The sequence below is a fragment of the Chroicocephalus ridibundus genome, chromosome 9 (genome assembly GCF_963924245.1).
Source record: "Chroicocephalus ridibundus chromosome 9, bChrRid1.1, whole genome shotgun sequence".
In the NCBI taxonomy this organism is placed as follows: domain Eukaryota; kingdom Metazoa; phylum Chordata; class Aves; order Charadriiformes; family Laridae; genus Chroicocephalus; species Chroicocephalus ridibundus.
In genome coordinates, this window is record NC_086292.1 from 39631014 (window position 1) to 39650587 (window position 19574).

The 19574-nt window shown below is 41.2% G+C and overlaps 1 protein-coding gene across 7 annotated transcripts in view; it reads left to right on the forward strand.

Moving 5' to 3' along the window:
* The first annotated feature begins 7612 nt into the window (after positions 1–7612).
* The window catches only part of ADAMTSL3 (ADAMTS like 3), a 188306-nt gene continuing 176344 nt past the window's right edge, over positions 7613–19574 (forward strand). For 2 of the 7 annotated variants that reach the window (XR_010072614.1, XM_063347170.1), the window contains exons 1-2: positions 7774–7861; positions 9801–9892. Coding sequence is in view for 6 of the 7 variants with exons in the window: in XM_063347170.1 (XP_063203240.1) it covers positions 7843–7861; positions 9801–9892 (111 nt within the window). In the remaining variant the exon portion in view is untranslated. Of the gene's footprint in view, positions 7728–7773; positions 7862–7912; positions 7971–8238; positions 8480–8540; positions 8755–9797; positions 9893–19574 lie in introns of those variants that run through there. The other 5 variants (XM_063347175.1, XM_063347173.1, XM_063347174.1 and 2 more) reach the window with 5 other exon arrangements.

The following is a 19574-nucleotide window of genomic DNA, read 5'->3' on the forward strand; positions in this document are numbered from 1 at the left end:
AAAACTGGGGAAATGTATATAAGCACAGTAAAAGCTTTTCTACAAGTAGTCCTTTTGTAGGAAAATGTAGATATGGGAGATGTAGGCAGTATCAAGCAGATTGCATGAAGTTGGAATTAAAAAAGCCAACAAAGCTTTAAAAATATTTGTGGACTTTTTTTTGAAGTATCTTAATTAGGCTTTGATCTTGAGCTGGTGAAATTAAGTGAAAAAAATACAGTAGTACAATGAAAACCAGGAAAAAGTCAACTGAGCTTTTTGTTGTCCTTTTCCTTGGGTACCTGCTAACTGATTCTAGCCGTGTGTAAGCAATCTGTTAGTATAGGTTCAAAAATGTTGTCAGGGCTCTGAGTGCACTAGTATGCCTTAAGGACCTTAACCAGCCTCACCTGGGGTCTCCACCTCTGCCCATGGGTGCAGGAACTCCATTTATGCTCTGGCCTGGCCCTCAGTCCCTCTTTAAGCTCTGTTATGGTGGTTTCTAGCTTGAACTTGTGCTTGCCTAGTTACTGCAAATTTGCCTGTGAATTCTGGATGTTGCCTCTTGCAATCTGTGTATCTTGCTGAGGAGCAGTGGGACAGGGCTGTAGCTGCTGTGGCTCCTGCGCTGCCAGCCTGGCTACCTGACTTGGCTCTCTGTCTGTTAGGAAGCAGCTGGATATTTCTACTCATTGGATGACAGACTGATAGAGCAATGACTGCTAAATACTTAGGTAAGGCCAAGTTTGTTGATAATAGTATCTCTTTTTAGACTTTTTTTGTGACCTGATACAAAATGTTTGAATTCATTTTTACTTTTTAAGTGTTAAATACATTTGAGGCTCTGCATAGAAAGCAGACAAGCTTGACCAATGTGCAGATACTGTGCTAGCAAATGTAGGCATGGATGCAGAGTCAGCATAGACAGCAGAAATTTTGTAGCATTTTACTGTTTTTCTCTGATTGTAATTCTGCTCTCTAATTCATGAGTGTCTTTTCCTAAACATCAGTTGTAAAAAAACCCCAAGGTATCACTGGGTAGCCTCTCTAACACTTTAAGAAATCTGTACATATTATAGTAATATTTCAAATGGTGTTACTCTGATGTATTAGAATACAGCAGTAAATACTTTACTGAGCAGTCTATCTACAGACAGATGTTAGTGACTCACACATATCCAGAGCTAATGAAGGCAGATTGAGTTCTACTAGCCCGATAATGGTTGCCACGCTACTAGAGTAGGTATGGAAGTTCCATGAGAAAATTAGAGATTACCTACCAGAAAGGTTAAAGGGTGATTTCTGTTCCTGTGGCATTTGTGGTAGTATACGTAGGTGGAGAAGACCTTTCCAGAACATGTAACTGCACGAGTGATCCTCCTGTGTAGTAATTCTACATATGCCCATACTTGCCTAAGTAAATTAAGCAAAAGTCAGTCAGTTTACAGGGGTGGTTGCCTGTGTTGGAACAACAGCTTTCTATAATTTGGTAATCACTAAAGACATGAAATTATTTGTGGCATTACCAGATGCAAAAGTAAACAAAATAAATTTTGTTTGGTAAAACATGAAATATAGAAAACATATCTGATCGTGATGTTTTGTAGGTGACACATGACAGGGTTCTGTCTTAGGCTGCCCTAGTTTCCAGTTTGCCAGTGACCAAATTCTGTCCTTGTGTACAAATGCAGAGAAGCTCTTCCTATGTATGGCTTGTGTCGCTACTGCTCTGACTAGAATCTGGCTCGCTGTCTGAAGATGTATGTTCTCTTCCAGTTTTATGTAGAATGCACCTTAAGGTCTGTAAGGAATGTCTATACAGAACAGGGAAGAAAAGAAGTCTTAGGGTACTGCATGGGTCTGCAAAAATAGAATTTTGTTTGATAGTCTTTACTAATACTAGTGTCAAACTTTGAAGAAATGTCAGAGATTATGAGGGTTTCTCATAGCATAAGGCAACAAAGCAAGCAAAGAGGAAAATATGAAGGAAAGCGGAAAATAAGCTGGTTTTCTGGTGACTAAGGAGCTCCAAACTGTGAGTCTGGAGCTTTACAAACTTTCTTTCCCTCTGTCCACCAAATCTTGCTAACCCTTCTTTATCCTCATTGTCAAATAGATTGTATTCAATTATGTCATCACCAATTGTTAATAAGAATAACGAATGCATTTGTTGGCTTCTAGAGGAGCCAGGAACCACTTCTGATCCACGAAAGCTAAGTCAAATCTGAGTCCCTTGTGAAAATGAAGTCACTTCTATCTCTTTTAGTAGAATATAATAACAAAAATGTCTTAATTTATATCTAGGAAATATTGCTGAGTTGAGATGAGTTGAATCCATTTCATAGAGAACAAATAGCTTATCCCACTATTATTGCACTTCACTCAATACCTCGCTTGATACGGAGCACAAGAGCTGCAGCCTGGCTGTGGTGAGGAGAATGGATACTTTTTCTTGGTAATTATTCACAATGTAGTCTCAGTGAAGACTGTAAATGTGCAACTCAAGAAACAAGAGCATTTGCCAGCATAGCAAAAGAAGTTGGCAAGTAGAAGAGAACAAAAGAATCAGAAGTGAATTTCAGCCTTGCTTTCTGTCCTCATGTTTACTTTCAACTGTACAGATAGAGCTGGGGTTCTATCCTCTGTTGGTACCTTCTTGGATTTGGGCTTCAAGTTTTATTTGCTGCTTTGTTCCCACCCACACAAGGTTACAGGACTGTGCGACCATTTTGTGTTATGGGTTTTGTTGTTTTTTTTTTTTCTGTATTTGTATTGACACACAAACTATGTATGAGAAAGTGGAAATTTTGTTCCTCTTACTGTCGAACATTTGATGCACAATGTCACTTTTCTGAAGCTACTTTCTGGTGACCTCACTTTTGTTTGGGGAATTTAAGTTTTTAATCTGTTTCAACTGTTACCCATGCTTATTCTTTCCTCTGGTTTTGCTGATTTTCCTACATTAATCATTCATCTTCTGCTTTCATAACCACGTTGTCTTTGTCACTAGTATTCCTCCTTATGATGCGTCATGTATTTCTTCTAACCTTGTCCTTTTTTTCTCATTCCTTCTCACCGTTTGTTCTGTGCTTATGTTCTCTTCTCCTGTTTCCATATTGGTGTGCATCTTTAGACACTCATGTAGTGACTTGCACAGGTCATCCTGTGAGACTCAGGTCACCTACTTCACTCTTCTTGCTTTTCCCCGGTGAACCATTACAGTGAGGGCAGTAATTGTCCTGCTGCCCTCTGTCTGTTGCACATGACTTGCAACATAACTGATTTCCTCAGAGCCCTGTTTATCACCAAATGTTGCCTCCTTCGCATAGCACTTAATAACATTTTTTTTTTAACAATCACAGAAGTCAGGACCATCACCGACTGAGGAAAACAGATCGTTGTCGTTGTTGCATGAGAAGAATAGGGCAGACAAGTTCAGGAATTCAAATCTGGCATATCTACAGTCCTCAGTGGGGTTGCATTTTTTTGCAATCTAGGAAAAGAGCTCTGTTAAAGAACACATAGCTATGTGTAAATAAACCAAAGCTGTTTTACTTGTGCGATGAATTTTTCATTTTGACTTATCTGCATCCAATCTTCATCTATAAAAGTTCCTGTTTTCTAATTATGCCTGCAATAAGCACCTAAATCCTTTTGAAAAGGTATGCTGCAAAACCACAACATGATCATGTAAGCTTATTGTAAATTTATCTCAAAATGTTGGTTCTAGTGTTTTAGTTAGGGCTGTGAAACTGAACTACAACAAAAAGTAAGTATGTGCCATCTGAATCAAGATGTGTTTGTTCTGGAGAGTCATGAAATTTAATGCATCTGCTACTACTGTACAGGATCATAAATATGCAAAAGAGCCACAAGTTGCTTTGCTTGAGGATAAAAAGGAATTTGAGAGACAAGAAAGGACAAATATTTATTCAAATACTTGAAACAGTGACCACTTGTATACACTGTATTGGTTAATGCTAGATTCATTTAAACACAAACTGAGAGGAAGACAGTAGTTTTCTTCTATAATATTTAGGTTTATACATAAGTAGTTTTTCTTTCTTTAAGCCACAAGAATTTTTTTCCCTACTTACTATATTGATGGAGCTGTTTCCAAAGCCCAGGGCAAGCATCAATGTGGAACGCAATGGGTTCCATAACACCAAGAAATCAAAGACACAGTGCTGTAGCTGAACTTTGTACCTTTATAGTAATAGAGGCTCTACCCTTTATAGGGTATAACACGTTTGTGAAGTGTGACAGTGCGTGATTGCTCTCTACCCCAGAGAGCTTGTTATTTCAGGGTAAACAAGCACCCTATACAAATGCAATGCAGGGCCAAAGAGCTGATTATACCGTGTCAGGGCCCTCATGACTCTAGTTACAGGAAATTTAACATTTTCCTTTTATTAGTCAATCAGGTGCGGCTCTATTACTGATAATGTTGAGACCTCAAACCAAAATCCTGTTTTCTGCATGGGGCCTCGGCAGGATACTTCCAGTTTTGGTATTCATTAGACATAATCCTGATTTATGAGCCAAATGTTGTTCTGCACTGTTTCAATGGATTTTAAATTTGTAGTTTAGCCAAAAGTATTTTTTCCTGAGTAGTATAAACTTTTGTTATGATGAAAGAATGGCCTTCATGATAGTCAGATTTGCTTAGCTGAACTTGTTTTGAGAGAATATTTCTATATAAGTGGAGGCTGCTGAAGAATTATGTGTACCTGCATTTCAGGACAAAGATAAATAGAGAAATGTGGGGTTTCTTTTAGATTAATAGAAGACTTTCTATTAACGTTCACTGAGAGAGTGAAAGCTGGTGATTATCATGTAATTGAACAGAGGTTTTTGCTTACCTGACCAGAGATTTAAGTTTTTTCAGTTTTGCCCTTAGTTATATCTTGCAAGATCTTTTTTCTCTCTTTTCTTCCTGCACTGTTGAGTGTAAGTTGAAATTTTCTGTTGTTACAATTGAATGCAAATCAACGAATGACCAAATATTTCATGGTTGTGTTTGGTAGTGAAGACACATGGTCTTAAGTCAGTATAAAACAAAGGATAAGACCATCATATTTCCAACCAGCTTTCTCGTGAGAGACCATGCCAGCTGTACAGATGGACGAGATCATGATTATGTGTTCAATGAAATAATAAGTGTGAAAGTCCATATTTCACAATTTTATGAATAGTAAGGGCTTTACAGCTGTCTCATTTAATGTCGTTTAGATGATGTGTATTTCAGAGAGCAGCAGAATAAAAGTATGTATGTAATAAAAAAGCATTGCTAATAATAAGAGACAAATACAGGAATTATGCATGTGAACTCTGAGTGTTAAGAGCATCACTATTCTTTCCCATTCAAAATCTTATACCAGCTCTGCCAAACTAATGTAGCATGAGGAGGGAGAGTTAGAGGATTGTGTGGTGAAAGTGCTAATAAGGTAGTACCTAAAGGACTTGACACTGGACCAGCAATTGAGCAAACATAGTGTAATAGTCAAAAAATAATAGTTCCTGTCCTAAAGTGTTTATAATCCATGCAGACAAGAGAGAGTGAGCAGAAGGGAAGTTAAATATTTCCTTAGCAAATGATGATTTCTTTTAAACTTGAGTGGTCAATTAGTTTTTGCAGAATTGCTGAAAAACTCCTCCAGGGATGAAAATTAGGCTTCTGGGACCTCTAAGCTTGTGGCCTTTAACTTCAGGGTTCATATTGAAGGGGTCTATCATGGAGCTGCAGGTGCTCTGAATTTTGAAGTGGTTGTTGTCAAACAGACCTTGCCTGGACACCTGAGTTTCTTTCAGCTGTTGCTTGACTCAGCAGAAGGGGTTATGGAGATCTCCAACAGGAGTGAAAATCCCAAAGCTTCCAGGTTCAGTGGGAGTCTGGAGAGAAGAGAGTAAAGTGGCAGTGGTGTGGAGTGAGGCAGAGGTGAAGAAATTAAATTGGATATGGGAGGCAGCAAATAGGATTCAATGGGAATGAGATCAACGTAGGAAAATGCCCTGTTAAAAGCTGTCAAAACCCCTGTGTAGTTTCCAGCGGTAGGCCTAGGCTATTTTTATGCTTCAAATACTGTTATTTCCTGGGTGCTCATCTTCTTCACAAAAAGGATGACTTCAATGTAATAAAAGCAAAACCAGACCATGGGCAGTGGGGGAGAATGGAGTTAACACCACTGTTATTTCAGTAGCTTGGGCAAGACATATTGCCAATTGCTGTTTTACTAGCTAGGTATCACAAGGTATTTGCATTATTTATTATAATGATGGTTCTGAAATCTGCCTGGGGTGTAACGCTTGCAGGTGCTTACCTCTGTTTTCTTACACGCTGTATGAAGGCAGACATGGGGCCTATAATCTAAGATCCAGATCACACAAGGAAGCAGCAGCCTCACTTAAGTCAGTGAATGTGATGTGAGCTGTCTAACCCAGGCTACTTCCTATTATACCACTTCCTTTCTACTCTCAAATTTGTTGCAGGAGATGAGCACACTTTTCTTAGACTCACATATGTGATGTTTGATTATTCTTTATGGTTAGGGATGCACACAGCCAAGTGATCTGAAGCAAACAACCAGGGGCAGCGTTGAAGGAAAGGATCAGAGTAAGCTGAGAGGAGAAAGTAGAGAACACGAAGATGAGTAGCACTGAAGAAGGGAAAAAATGACCAGCATTCAAATTTGGAAAATGCTATTAGAATGTCAGGGCCAAACCTTTCAATGTAATCTATGGCTGATACCAGTGCTAGGAACATAGCCAGAGCTATTTTGTCTAAATTTCCCCATCTGGCAGACAAATTAATAGCCTGTTCTGCAGCTTTTGCTTCAGGGACTCAGGAGACTGCTTCACTATTGAGTAGTAAATAATTTTAAGAGAAGCGATATTCTAAATAGGGATGGTGCAAACTGTGTTTGTTCCTAACTAGACAGCAGTTCTTGAGGGACAGCTTCATCCTGCGGTTGTGAACATCCTTTGGTTTTGTTCTTGTAGTACTACCAGTCGTAGTTTTGGGACAGGAAAATTGATGTTCCGCATCAGTTGATCTAATGGCTAAATTCTGGCTTCAAAACCACTTGTGATCAAGTCTGAAGTATGTGCTGCCTGCACCTGTGTATCTTTGGTGACGATAACAGATTGCTGGGATATAACTGAAGTCCTAGTTAAACAGCTATGTGGTTAAGTAACTGCAGCAACTGAAATGGATGGAAACGCAAAGCTTCCCAGAAAGTTAATACACTTTCATCTGACCAGTATTAGAAAAAGAAAAGATTGAGTCCTTAGCTCTCTACTCTTGCCTGTTACACAGCCTGTTGTTGTGATAATGTGCAGACTGGAAGGAACAGCTTGCCCACTGTCGGGGTGAACCTGCAGACGGAGCAGTCGCAGCCCGACAGCGGCAGGGAGGCGGCGGAGGTCTCTGTGCTGGCGGCTCCCCCCGCTCCGGGCTGGCGGCTCCCCGGTCCCCGCCGCGCCTTGGGCCGGTCTCTGTCAGCCTAGTTTCAGCAGAGGGCACTCTGTTCCTAACGATGGAGGAGGCGCTTTCCCGTGCTGGTGAGAAACCTAAACAGATTGGAAAAGTTTCCAGTGCAACATATTTGAACAAACTCTTCATCGGTTATGTTTAGTTCACTGGAGCATATTTTTAACTTCAGTGGCAGGGATAATAGCCCTTTTTCTACGTGCTGCTCTTAGCGGACTCGACGAGAGCTTGGGACATCAGTGGAAGCCGTAGAGCAAAGGTAGAGGATTTTAGTGTTCCTGTTTAGCTGAGAGGGAGAACGGGAGCAAAGCTGTCCTACGAGACATACTCGTCAGATTTACAGTAGGAAATCTAAAAATATCGTAGAGGGCAGCATGATTAAAGACCTCCTCGGTGTGTGAGCAGATTTGCAGCTGTATTGTGAGTGTTACTTGGAGATGAGACACAGGATGGTTGTGGTTTTGGAAGCTGCTTTGCATCAGATTCGGGGGCTGACTTCACGGTAGCTTTTGCCCCTCGGGGGAAGACGAACCGCTCGGTCCCGGGCCGCCGGGGTCTCGGCCGCCGACACCGGGGCTCCGCCGGTGTCTCCGCAGCCGGGGAGGGGGCCGGGCCCCGTTGGCCGCCCGCCCGCTCGCTCTGGCCGGGGAGGCGGCGGCTGCGCGGGGGGGTGCCGCGGAGCGGAGCGGGCGTCGGGCCGGGCCGCGGCCCCGCGCCGCAGGTGGAGGCGCCCGGGCGCCTCTGGCCGGGCCGGGCCGGGGCGGGCGGGGGCGGCCCGCCGCCAGCAGCCTCTAGGACCTTGGCTAACGTGCGGCGGTGGGCTGGAGCCTGGCGTGAGGGAGGGGCCGCCGCTCGTGATGCAGGATGCTGTATCCCCGGTGCCGTGACAGGCAAGGCTCTCCCCTGCCCCGCCAGCGGGAAGGAGGCGCCGGAGGAGCCGGACCCGCTCCCCGCCTCCCTCCCGGCCCCAGCCCCGCTGCGAGCTCCCCGCCGAGCCGGGCGCCGCACCAGGTGGGTGAGCTCGGGGGAGGGGAGCCCTGCGGCAGCCCGGGCCACCCCTCGGGCAGCGGCAGTCTCCCCGACCCCCTTCCCCGAGCGCGCTCCCGGGCCGGGCCCCGCGGGCGGCTCCCCAAAAGGGGCCGGTCGGGTTCAGCGTGAGCGAGGGGCGGCCGAGAGGGCAGAGGCGCGGGTCGCTTGATAGAGCCCTTGGGGAGCCCAGGCACCGACACCTGTGAAGTACCGGCGTCTGGTGTGTTTTGCCAGTTGTGGCTCTCAGCAATGCCGGGGTGTGTGTGTGTGTGTGTGTTAAAAAATATTCCTTCTCTTATTGCTACAGTTGATTGAAACTCTTGAATGACAAAAGCATCTAGAGGTGCTAAAAGTTTTGGGAGGGAGAGGAACTTTTTTTTTTTGAGGGAGGGAATAAAACACTTATTTCTGTAAGGAATCCTTATTATGTTTATTTGACAGGTGCAAGAACTGTTTGGATAGGTGGCTTTCTTTTGGGAGATCTGACTTTTTAGAAAGGAGTACTTTTTGTGAAGGAGAGATTTGCATTCACTGTGGGGCTTTGCGAAATAGTGGGGTGGTGGCTGGGAGGAGGGGAGGAAGGGCTGTTTGTGTGCATGTGTATTAGGAGTGTGTGGAGCTTGTACTATTTTGGGATCACTGTGGTAATGAATAGTCTGAAGCAAAAAGGTGCATTGACAGTAGGAATTAAAGAGAATTAGCAGCATTGTTACATGATCTATTTTCTTGTTGGCAATTTTAAATTGAAGTTTTTAGTGAAAGTGACTGACGGTTTCATGTTGGCCCTGTAATGGTGATGATTGCTAAATTGATGGAATTTTTTTTTTTCTTCCCTGATCACTTAGTCTCTGAGCTGTCATGATCAGAGCTGTCAAAGACAGTGCAAATGACTGCTGAAGTCCCAGGGCTGGGCTCTCAGCTTTGGGTGAAAGTGCTGGAGCAGTACATCAGAAATCCTGTGCTCCTTGGATTTTACCTTCTGGAGATCAAGATGGGAGTGGCTCCCAATTAGATAAATTGACCTATGTTCCGGAGATAATCAAACTTGCTCACTATTGCCAGCTTCCCCAAATCTTTCATTTTCCCCCCTTTCTGTTCCTTAATTGGAACTACCTCACCCTGCAGGCTGTGCTCATGGCATGCACTGCGCGTCTGCTGCTCTGGCCAGCACAAAACTCCGGTGTTTGCATTGTGTTTCTTCCAAAGGCTGGTTCCATGCCTTTGCCCGGTTTGCTTTAGTCATTGAAATTCTGGCGGAGCCCACTTGATTTTGTTTGTAACTTGAAACAATTTCTCTCAGCAGAGCCCCAAGGCATGAGGATGGCCAGCCCTAAAGCCACAGGGCTCTCCTGGGAGATCACTTGGCTTGCTATTGCTATCTATGCTCATCTACAGGTAGGTAATGAATTTGTTGCTATTGTCATGCCCGGTCCTTTATCAGATGATCTTGCTGCACACTTGGAATTACTTTTTGGTTTTTTTTTAAAACCTTCTCCACTGCTGAAGGAACTGCACTGTAAATAAAAGGCTCCCAGTGAGAAGGTTTTCCTTTCACTGAACTGAATTTAAAAGACATCCATGCGGGAAATGAATATTCTCTCTCCTCCTAGTAATATTCTACCTGACTTCACTGTATGGGGACCAAGGGGAGATCTTGCCAGGTGTGTAATGCCATGGGTCTTTCTAGACAGCACAGCTGCTCTTTGCTCCCAGGAGGTTTAACACCTGATAAATGTTAAGATACTGTAAGTGACAAGGGTTATATGAATACCTGGGTAGAAACATCTAAAGCACTTGGAAGTCAGTGTTGGGGGGGGAAGGTGGTCCAAAAAGATCTTTGCTTCAAGTGTTCAATGAATACAGGAACCATGGAGGAAAACCATAGCTGCCAACTGATCTATTGCCTGACACTTGAGCCTAATCTGTTCCAAGAAGTGAGTACTTCAAGAAATATGGTGTGCTGGCATGCAGCAGAGATGTTGTTATAGTATGTCATTCTCTATACTGATAGTTCCCACAGCACAGAATGTTTCAAGGATTCTTCAGTCTTAAATACACCCAAATTCAGAAATCCTTGAAAAAGCATAGCTAAATAAACTGAAGAATATTTCTTGAAATAAATAGCATAATTTTTTGAAGTATTGTAGTAGTTTTGTCAAAAAAAGTGAAGTCTTGGTTTCAAATAAAATCAGTGATGCTGTTTACAGTAATACTGTTGTGTACCTTTTGTAAGTTGGGTAGACGTGGTGCGTAGGGACATGGTTTAGTGGTTGTTTGCCAGTGTTAGATTGACGGTTGAACTCGATGGTCTTAAAGGTCCCTTCCAACCTAGACGATTCTATGACTCTACTATTGCAATGCTGAGAAATGGTGGTTTCAAACTGGAGCCTGATGTGCTGGGCATTATATAAGTGTACATCCTGAAGAATTTTGAATTGAAGGATAATACAGCAGGCAAAAGTAAATTCAGAAGGAGTATGAAGAACTGAGGAGACCGTACTAAACAACTGAGTAAGCTGTGAGCGATTTAGGGTGGTCTTTGAGGTTTAAGGCAGTGGGAATGGGGCTCCAACCCACTCTCAGTAGCACTGCTGAGTGCACTGTGTGCTGCGAGTCATTTGGCAGCTACCTGCTGATGAACACCTCCCGTATCTGTATTATGGCTGCAGCTAGTCATGGAAGTACACTGCTTACTTGATTAGAGGACTCACCATTAAGGTAAAGATTATTATTCGTATTGATTGTGCAGTAAAATGCAGTGCATTCAGTGAATGTCCAAGTAGATAGGGCAACAGTGGGATCTTCTGCTTTTTGTTTGCATATTTCTTATGCAAGAACAAAAATGTTACTGATTTGCTGTGCCTGTTCAGCTTGTATTTTTGTGTGCAAGCAGTTGAGTGATGCTGTAAAAACCGGCCCTATAAACCACTCAGAAAGTAGTATGTAAAGTTCACTTAATAGTTCTGTTCAAGATGAGAATAGAAGTTCAGAGAAGGGAAATGTCAACTTTGTGTTTGGGCCTTTTTGGTTATGAAGAGACCATTTTTCTTTTACAATATTTTTCTTGTGTTGTTTTTTTTTTCTTTCATATTTTTCTTATTGTAGAACTGGAACCAGTAGTGGCATAGTTTCCTCTTCTCCACGAATGGTTTGGCATAGCTTCACTTGTCTCTTTATAATAAAAACAACCCAAACACATTGTAGTAATCAATAGGCTATTGTGAGTAGCTTTATGAACATTTCAATCCAGGTCAATTTTTTTTGGTCTTGATTGTGCTTTAAAATATTCTAATCTATTTGGCATATTTGAATCATTAGCACTTAACCCCAGTCTTGTAGGAGGCCCTTCTGCTCCTAAGTTTTATGTGTTTTATCACAATTTTAGGCACATTAAAGATATTTTATATTATTTAACATAACATTTTTGGTATCCAATAACCATTAATTCTTTAATTGGTTGCTTGGGGCCATACTATATGGACCACACACAGTCATTCTACCCTGATATTGTACCATAGCTTCCACTTGTGTTGTTTTTGGCTATTAAAGTGCTTATGTCTGGAGCTAATCAATTAGAAACAATTGGATGCTGGGCAAGGTCACAAGTCTATGTCACGTCACTTATGTGCAATTGATTAATTTCATCCTGCTTGAGGCAGGTACAGGATAAAATAATGACCATTCTAAAAGAATGTGGTGGAAATGTGGTATGAATGTAACGCAAAGAAAACTTTAACATGAGAAGTTGTGAAAAAGAGGTAGCTGTTACTGAGAAGAAATGGAAGTTAACTCTGGTTAGAGGAGCCCTTTCTGATTCTTCACAGCGTGGTAACAGGCACAGCACGGGGCTCAGCTGGGCTCCAAACCGAACTCTGCCCTTACAGTTGTGCAGCATCTCAAGTTTGACGTTTTGTCAGGGGCAGATTGGTTGCTATACTAGGTAGGGAAGTTCGATTTCCTAGGATAACCCAACGAACAGTTTACCACTGAGCATTGCTGAACTGCCTGTTCGTTAAATCTCTTCTGTGCCCGAGAGCAGTGGCATAAATGATTCAGGAGGAGATCACTTACAGGCTAGCCTTGACTGTGCAGACATAGAGCCTACTTTTTCTGGTCTGTGCCAATATAAAGGAAATGAATGCAACTGTATTAGCCTAAACCAATGCTAATACCAGCAAATAATGTCTGTATGTTTTTTTTTTTCTTAAAAACAAACATCCCCCCCCCCAAATGGTAGCAGTAAGATGGAATAATTCATTGTTTGTTTCTAAACATCTATTCTGTTTAAATCTAAAGATTTAAATGATGAATCTATCCAAAGAAGTTACTGTATTCCACGGACTATATGTATTTGTGAACATTAACTATATCCTTGGCCTTGAATGTAACCATTCATGTGTATTTATTGCTAAATACGGTGTAAAAGCCTCTTAGTTTTTCGCACATGGTAGCAGGTGAGCAATCAATACTACAGACTTTTGGAGATGGTTGAGCTAGTAAACAAAATAGAAGTATCCAAGACTGATTTTGCTGGGTTTTAAGCGATCTCTCAAGTACGGGTGGTTCCATACTGGTAATTGAAAAGGCAGGATGTTTAGCCTGGTAACTAACTCTTTCTTAACCTTGTGGTAACATTTTATTACACCATTCAACTAGACGCTGTTATATTTGTTATAAAATACATGTAAAACTGTGTATCTGCATATACTTACTAGTGGATTAATGGGAGCAAGAAATGATGGCTAGCAGATTCATACAGACAAATATGTCATCGAGGATTTTACACATGGATTCATTTTAGATTTATTTTCTGGTATGTTGTTTACAAATCAGCTATCTGCTGATATTTTCTTAGGCTCCTGCAGTACAAATGAAACCCTCTACCAGTCAGTCCATTTTGCCTCCAAAGACCATGAGGTTGCTAATGTCTGGGGAGGGAATAACAGCAAAGACCCCATATCTGGATATTTAAGAAGCATTAGCTCTGGGTTTCTGTGGAAGGGAAAGTTTCATAGGTCACATCTTCATTGAATAAACTTTTGGTTGCTCCCGTGATTTACGTTTCTGCAATCCCTCCCTGCGTTATGGTGGTTTTTTTTTTTTCTAACTATCTGTGATATTTTGGATATAAAGGGTATACATACTGAAAACATTATCTTATTCAAAATGATTCTGCCATAACCAATATGCCAAAAACTACCAACATAGTAAATGCCTTTAAGGTTGAGTTTTGCAAGGCCAAAAATCTGATGTCCGTTATATGACATAGCGGGCTTGGAGACCATCTTTGTGGAAAACCTTTGGAATATTGTGTTACAGTTACTGAATGCGTTGTGCACCAATGGTCAGAAAATAATTACGATCTATGTGCCACACAATAGTAAGGATTCTTAAATCTCCAGTAACTTTAGGCAAAAATATCCGGATAAGCTTTGCAAGTCCAGAGTTGAATCTGAAGCAGTTTTCCTTTTTTGTAGGCAGGTTGCAATTCTGCATCCATCTGGAGTTTTGCCATCAGCCTCCATAGGCCTGTGGTTTTAGCCGTAGTTTGAAGATTGAAATGCCTCTACAGACAAATAACACTTTTGAGACTCTGTAGAAGTGTTCTGACTTAAAATATTCATTGTTATTGACAAGGTTGTAACTCAGTGACAGCATTACCAGAAAACTTATGTAAGTTTCTAAACCTGCTTTGAAGTTATGACTAATAATGATTGCTCAGCCAGTGCTCATAGGATCTGAACTGCTGTTACCCCCAATTTACAATTGAAAAGAGCTGAATTGCCAGAAAAATTGTGGTGAATCTGTCTTGTGACTTGAGATGCAGACTATGTATGAATACTTATTTTTTTAAAGGTATAAAAAATTTAATTCAGCTATGGGAGATGACCAAAAGTACAGATGATATCAGTGAAGGGATTCTTTTACTATCTCATTTATTTGTTTTTGTTTTCTTAGTAAATAGTTTTATCGTAGCTTTTATGAGCGATGCTTGCAGTGATACAACTCAGGAAAACCAGCTCAAGCGCCGTCCGAACCCATTCATTCCAATGCAGCAAAGATAGTTTTCAAATTCTGTATCTACACCTTCAGACGTGGGTAGCAGTGCTCACTGCAATGATAATTTTTATTGAGGTTACACTAAAAATTTGGCAGGGACTCTCAAATCAGTTGCGTGTAGAGCTGCAAATCACTGGTTCCAAAGCAAGGTACCTGAGAATCGGACACTTTTACAGAAGCCTTCAGTGTAGAATAATCTCTCACAACAGCCAGTGGCTTCTAATTTCTCTTTAAATTAAAAAGTAGCGAAGAAATGAAATCATAGCTCTAGGATAATCCTCGGTTTTAGCAGATACTTGAACGCTTAGTCATTGATAATTACTCATTCAGGTCTGCTTGGTGCAGCTGGACCCTTCATATTCCTTACCAAATTGGGGCATAAATGGCACTGAGGTGGCAGTTTCGCACGGGGCACCAAATTCCATTCCTGCCTTTGCGTCACAGAAAATGTACGTGATTGATTGTACTGATATTAGAGCCCTTTTACCGTTCATTCAGAAATCATGATTTGGCCATCCAAAATAATGAGTTTTGCTTCAGAAGAACTTATATTTTTAAAATCTGAGTCTTTTTTATTTGCTTTTACTTCTAGCACCTGTAGGGTTCACATATTTATGTCTTTATCTGCAATTTTTGGGCTTGAAGCTTTTCTTAAAATAGTTCTCCATGCTCACCTGACTCCAGGAGCCAGGGTTTAAGTAAACACCGAATATAACGAGGCTTGCAATGAAGCAGTAAAATGTATTAATTTCAGTGATAGTGGGAGCAGATTTATAATTGTGCCTCTATACTTGTTTATGTTGTAAGGCTATGCGAGAAATCCTTGGGCATGAGTTATATCATACTGTGCAAATGTTGTGCTTTCCTGTTAAGTCAGTGTGGTGTTAAGTTTTTATATAGTTGATAATACTGGTGATAAAGTCTTGTGGCTGCGTACAGTCCAACACAGTCTGACTTGAACAATTCCAGTGTAATTCGTATTATGCAAAATCTCAGTAAAACAGAGACACTTTGTGCATGGTGAAAGAGTGGGTTTGTTTTTGAAGTACAGTTTGCTCGTGAACACAACATTCCAGGCAGGACATTGGATATAGCCATGGCCACTCTGGACAGACAGCTAAGACCCGCATAGGAGCTGTATAGCACTGCAGTTCTGATATGCCTTCTGCACTCACTTCCTTGGCACTGGTAGATAGTCCTTTAGGTTTCGAAAGCATGTCTGTAACTTTGTTTCACATAAGAGAAGTATGTAGACTGTCAAGTGCTTTTGAATTTAAGGGCCATATTTTCAAAATGGCCTCACTCCAACTTCTAGGAGGAAGTACAGTTCTACAAACTCCCTTTTTGGCGACTGTCAGCTAGGCAAGGGTGCTAAACTTACTGCAGATATGGCAGCATTTTCGGAAGGGTCTGTGTTACATGGAGCCTTTGTTTGGATGACTTTCAGTAAGACTTGAGACATAAGTTAAACACAAATACTGATAAGTACTCAACTGTATTGGTATGTACTTAGCTGGATTTTTTTAAAAGAAATAACAGGGTAAATTTCAATTAATCCAGTGGAACCAGGCATTAGGTGTGCCTTAGGCACGTCCAAAAGCCTGGCTAAGCGTTTGTTGTCATATTTAGCTGATAAAACCAAATGTTTTACCCTTAAAACTCTTTTGAAAGAATAGGTTCCTGGTGTTTAAATTCTAGTACCTGGGTGTACAGATATTTGATAATAGTTGAGAAGTGCAAGTACAAGCATCACGCGTTTATAAAGGGAGGGCAGTTTTTGAAAACTTGGCCTAATATATCCCTTCCAGACAGCATATTACATAAATTGTTTAGGAACAATGTTATTTCTGTTTCTAATTTTATATTTATTAGAATTAACATCATTATGGAGGGAAAATGAGAACAGCATTCTCAGTCTGTTTTGAGAAATGTGGTTTCCAAGAAATGTCAGTTTGTCATGCTTCTGGATCCACTAGAAACACAGTGAATGCAAGTCAGCTCAACTAAATTGTGAAACGATATTAAAAACGCATTTACGATTGCAATTACTAGATTGTTGTTGTATGCTAACTGTTGTCATTTGTGTCGCGCTGGGAGGTTCCAACTGGTTAATGATGCTGTTTTGTAGCATTAAATAAGTGGTGCATTTGTTTATATGTGGAAACATGTATTTCTGTATTTATGTAATGTTTTTTCTGTCATCAGGTGCTCTGCCAAAAATCAAAGCTGCTTAAAATTTATAGGACACAATGTCTTGTCAGTGCGTGCAAGCAGACAGGGTATCGTTTGTAGCGTGTATATGTGAAAGGACCTACAGAGGCTCACTACAGTAAATGAAGAGGTAAAGAAGAGAGTTTTAGCTGCCTGATCTATTGCCTTTCAGTGTCATAGAAATAAGATGGCATGGGCCCACCTGCGCTGCCACAGAATGCGAAGAGTAAGGGGTTGTGTTCTCTCAAGCTCTGTTTGGCACTAAGTGTTTTCTGGCCTGCACCTTGCAGGAGCTCTGAGAAGGCTACAGAAACTGGCTTTATTCCCAGCTGTCTGATTCAGCAAGAAATTAACTAGCTCCAAAAAAAATCCACCCCCCCGCCTTTTGCCGCTGTTTCCCTGCTTGTGTTTGTCACTGCTCCAGGCCATCTACTGGTGCAAGTACTGGTTCCGATACGTTCAGGTTCGCCTCTTCTGACGGGAGTTTTCCTTGCTTTCCCAGCTACTGCAGCCTCTTGTCGGTGTAGCAGCGGTGTGGAAGCAGAAGGCTAAACAAGCCCAGTGCTCTCTGTGGATGGATAATAAATGAAATACCCTAAGATATGATTTGGCTTCCTCTCTTGAGTCTCCTTTTATTAGATGCTTTCAAAGTGTCATTACTCATTTGGTGTTTTGTTTTCTTGAGTCTCCAAATAGTTTTAAACTGTTCCCTGGTTGACTAACGTGGATGTTGGCTGAAGAAACCAATAGCTTAGTAGTGTCTTGAGTACTGCCTGCTTGGTAGATGATGTTCTTATTGGAAACTGCCAGGTACATCCAACGTGTTACTGATTCTTTCAGCTGATCTCATCAACGCTTTTGTTAGAAAGCAGAAGAGGGAATACATCTGTCACTGGAGAAATGTGTTGTGTGTGCTATGTAGGGATTTTGTTAATGTTGCCAACTGTTAAGAATGCTTGAACAAGCTCTGTTTTTGTGGCCCAATTTTATAACTTTATATGAATATAAGGTGCTGTATGTGACCAACAATTACACTGCTCCTCTAGACTGGTGATTCTCAGGTAAGTCTTTTCATGGAACAGCCAGCTCAGAGCTCGGCAGCAGTTAACAGTGCCAATGGAATGGTAGGAAACGCTGTGAAGGGAAGGTGTAAAACCAAAGCAAAGAGCATCATCCTTTCACTGTGTGAATTCCTGGTTTGCCCGCACTTGAGTACTGTAGACAGCTCTGTTCCCTTTATGAATGGGGTGGAAGGGCTATAGACAGGGATCAGCTGGTGCTTACATTCTGAGCTTCTTTGTGTCTGCCTGGAACATTTTTTTATTTTTACAACATTGTTGTTTTTTTTTTCTTTACAAACACTTTCATTGTGTTTTTGGCGCATTTTCAAATTTTAAAGTTTTGGAATGATTTTTAAAGTATGCAAGGAAATTTGGGTCATCTTGCTTAATTGCTTGAGTAGTGTCTTGTTTTTAAACAAACACTAGTATTTCCTTGAGCAAGATAAATAGAGAAATGTCTTCTGATATTTTACTAAATAAGGCTTGGCTTAAATTCCACTTTCATTATGCGGTCAGTCCTTTGTAAGACACAAATATTCCAGACATTTTCCCTGCATGAGTGAGCACTTGCCTTCACCCCAGTGTGAAACTGCGCACCCAAATGCTTTTCCCATTTCCTCTTCCTACGTCTTTCAGTTAAATTTAGAACACAATAGGTTGCTTAAAACTATAAGAAAACCTACAGAATGCCATCTTAATATATGGATTTTTTACTGTGCAGCTGTTTATCTTTTGCTAAGAGGAAACTATAAATGTATTTTTAATGCCAGGAGCTGGGCTTAAAATGCTGTTACTTATCCAGCGGGAATAGATTTGAAAATTAGTAAGCAATTAGATCAGTAGGCAAATACGTTTTACTTAATGTTGCAAGTCTCATGGGCCTTTCAAATATCCTGTTAGCATCACCTGTTCTTAACGTGCAACCTTTTAAATCTTTACCTAGTCTTAAATAGCAATGTTACTTTGAAAGGGAAAACTTTCTGTATATTTTTAATTTTTATTTATGAGGGGAATTTTAATTCTTTTTAAAAACTTGCACAGTTTCTCTAAGGGCAACTGAGATGTACTGGGAACACTAATCTCTTCTTGGAGAAAATTTCTTCCTGTAGATAACAATCTTGAGAAGGGCCTTAGCTGGGATAACAGAACATGTGGGTCTTGTTCTGATCTTTTGAACTTGCTTGAATTATGTCCTTAGCAAACACCAGTGATGTATTTGTTTATAATTGCTTATTTTTCTTGCTGAATCTAGACCTCTGTGGGCCATCTGTCATATGTCACATAGAAGCCACTATTTAGAAATGGGGAAAATGTAGGAATTGTAGGCTTTTTTGCTAATTCAAATGTTAAGGCCAGCCCTTGAGAACACTGAAGGCAAGACCTTGTCCTCTTCAACTGTACTGTAGGAGCATCCCATCATTCCTTGTCTGCCAAAAGTTCACATTGAATCAGTGGTAGTATGAGGACTTCCAGCCTAAGCACTATAAAACCTCAGTCCTGAAAAAGTTCCAGGCTGGAGAGCCCTGTGGCCTTCACTAGGTTACTGTGCCACAAGTGAGACCTTATTTTGTAAAATTCAGGCTTCCTTCTTCAACAGTACAACACTCTGCACTTGACTAACAGTGCCAGTGAAGTCTGCAGGTGCTTTGCTGGAGACATCAGTGGGAGCTTTTCCTGAGTAAGGCCTGCCCATAGGAAGCAAACTGAGGCTGAATTTCATTAGCGCTAACCAGTTGGTTATCGTA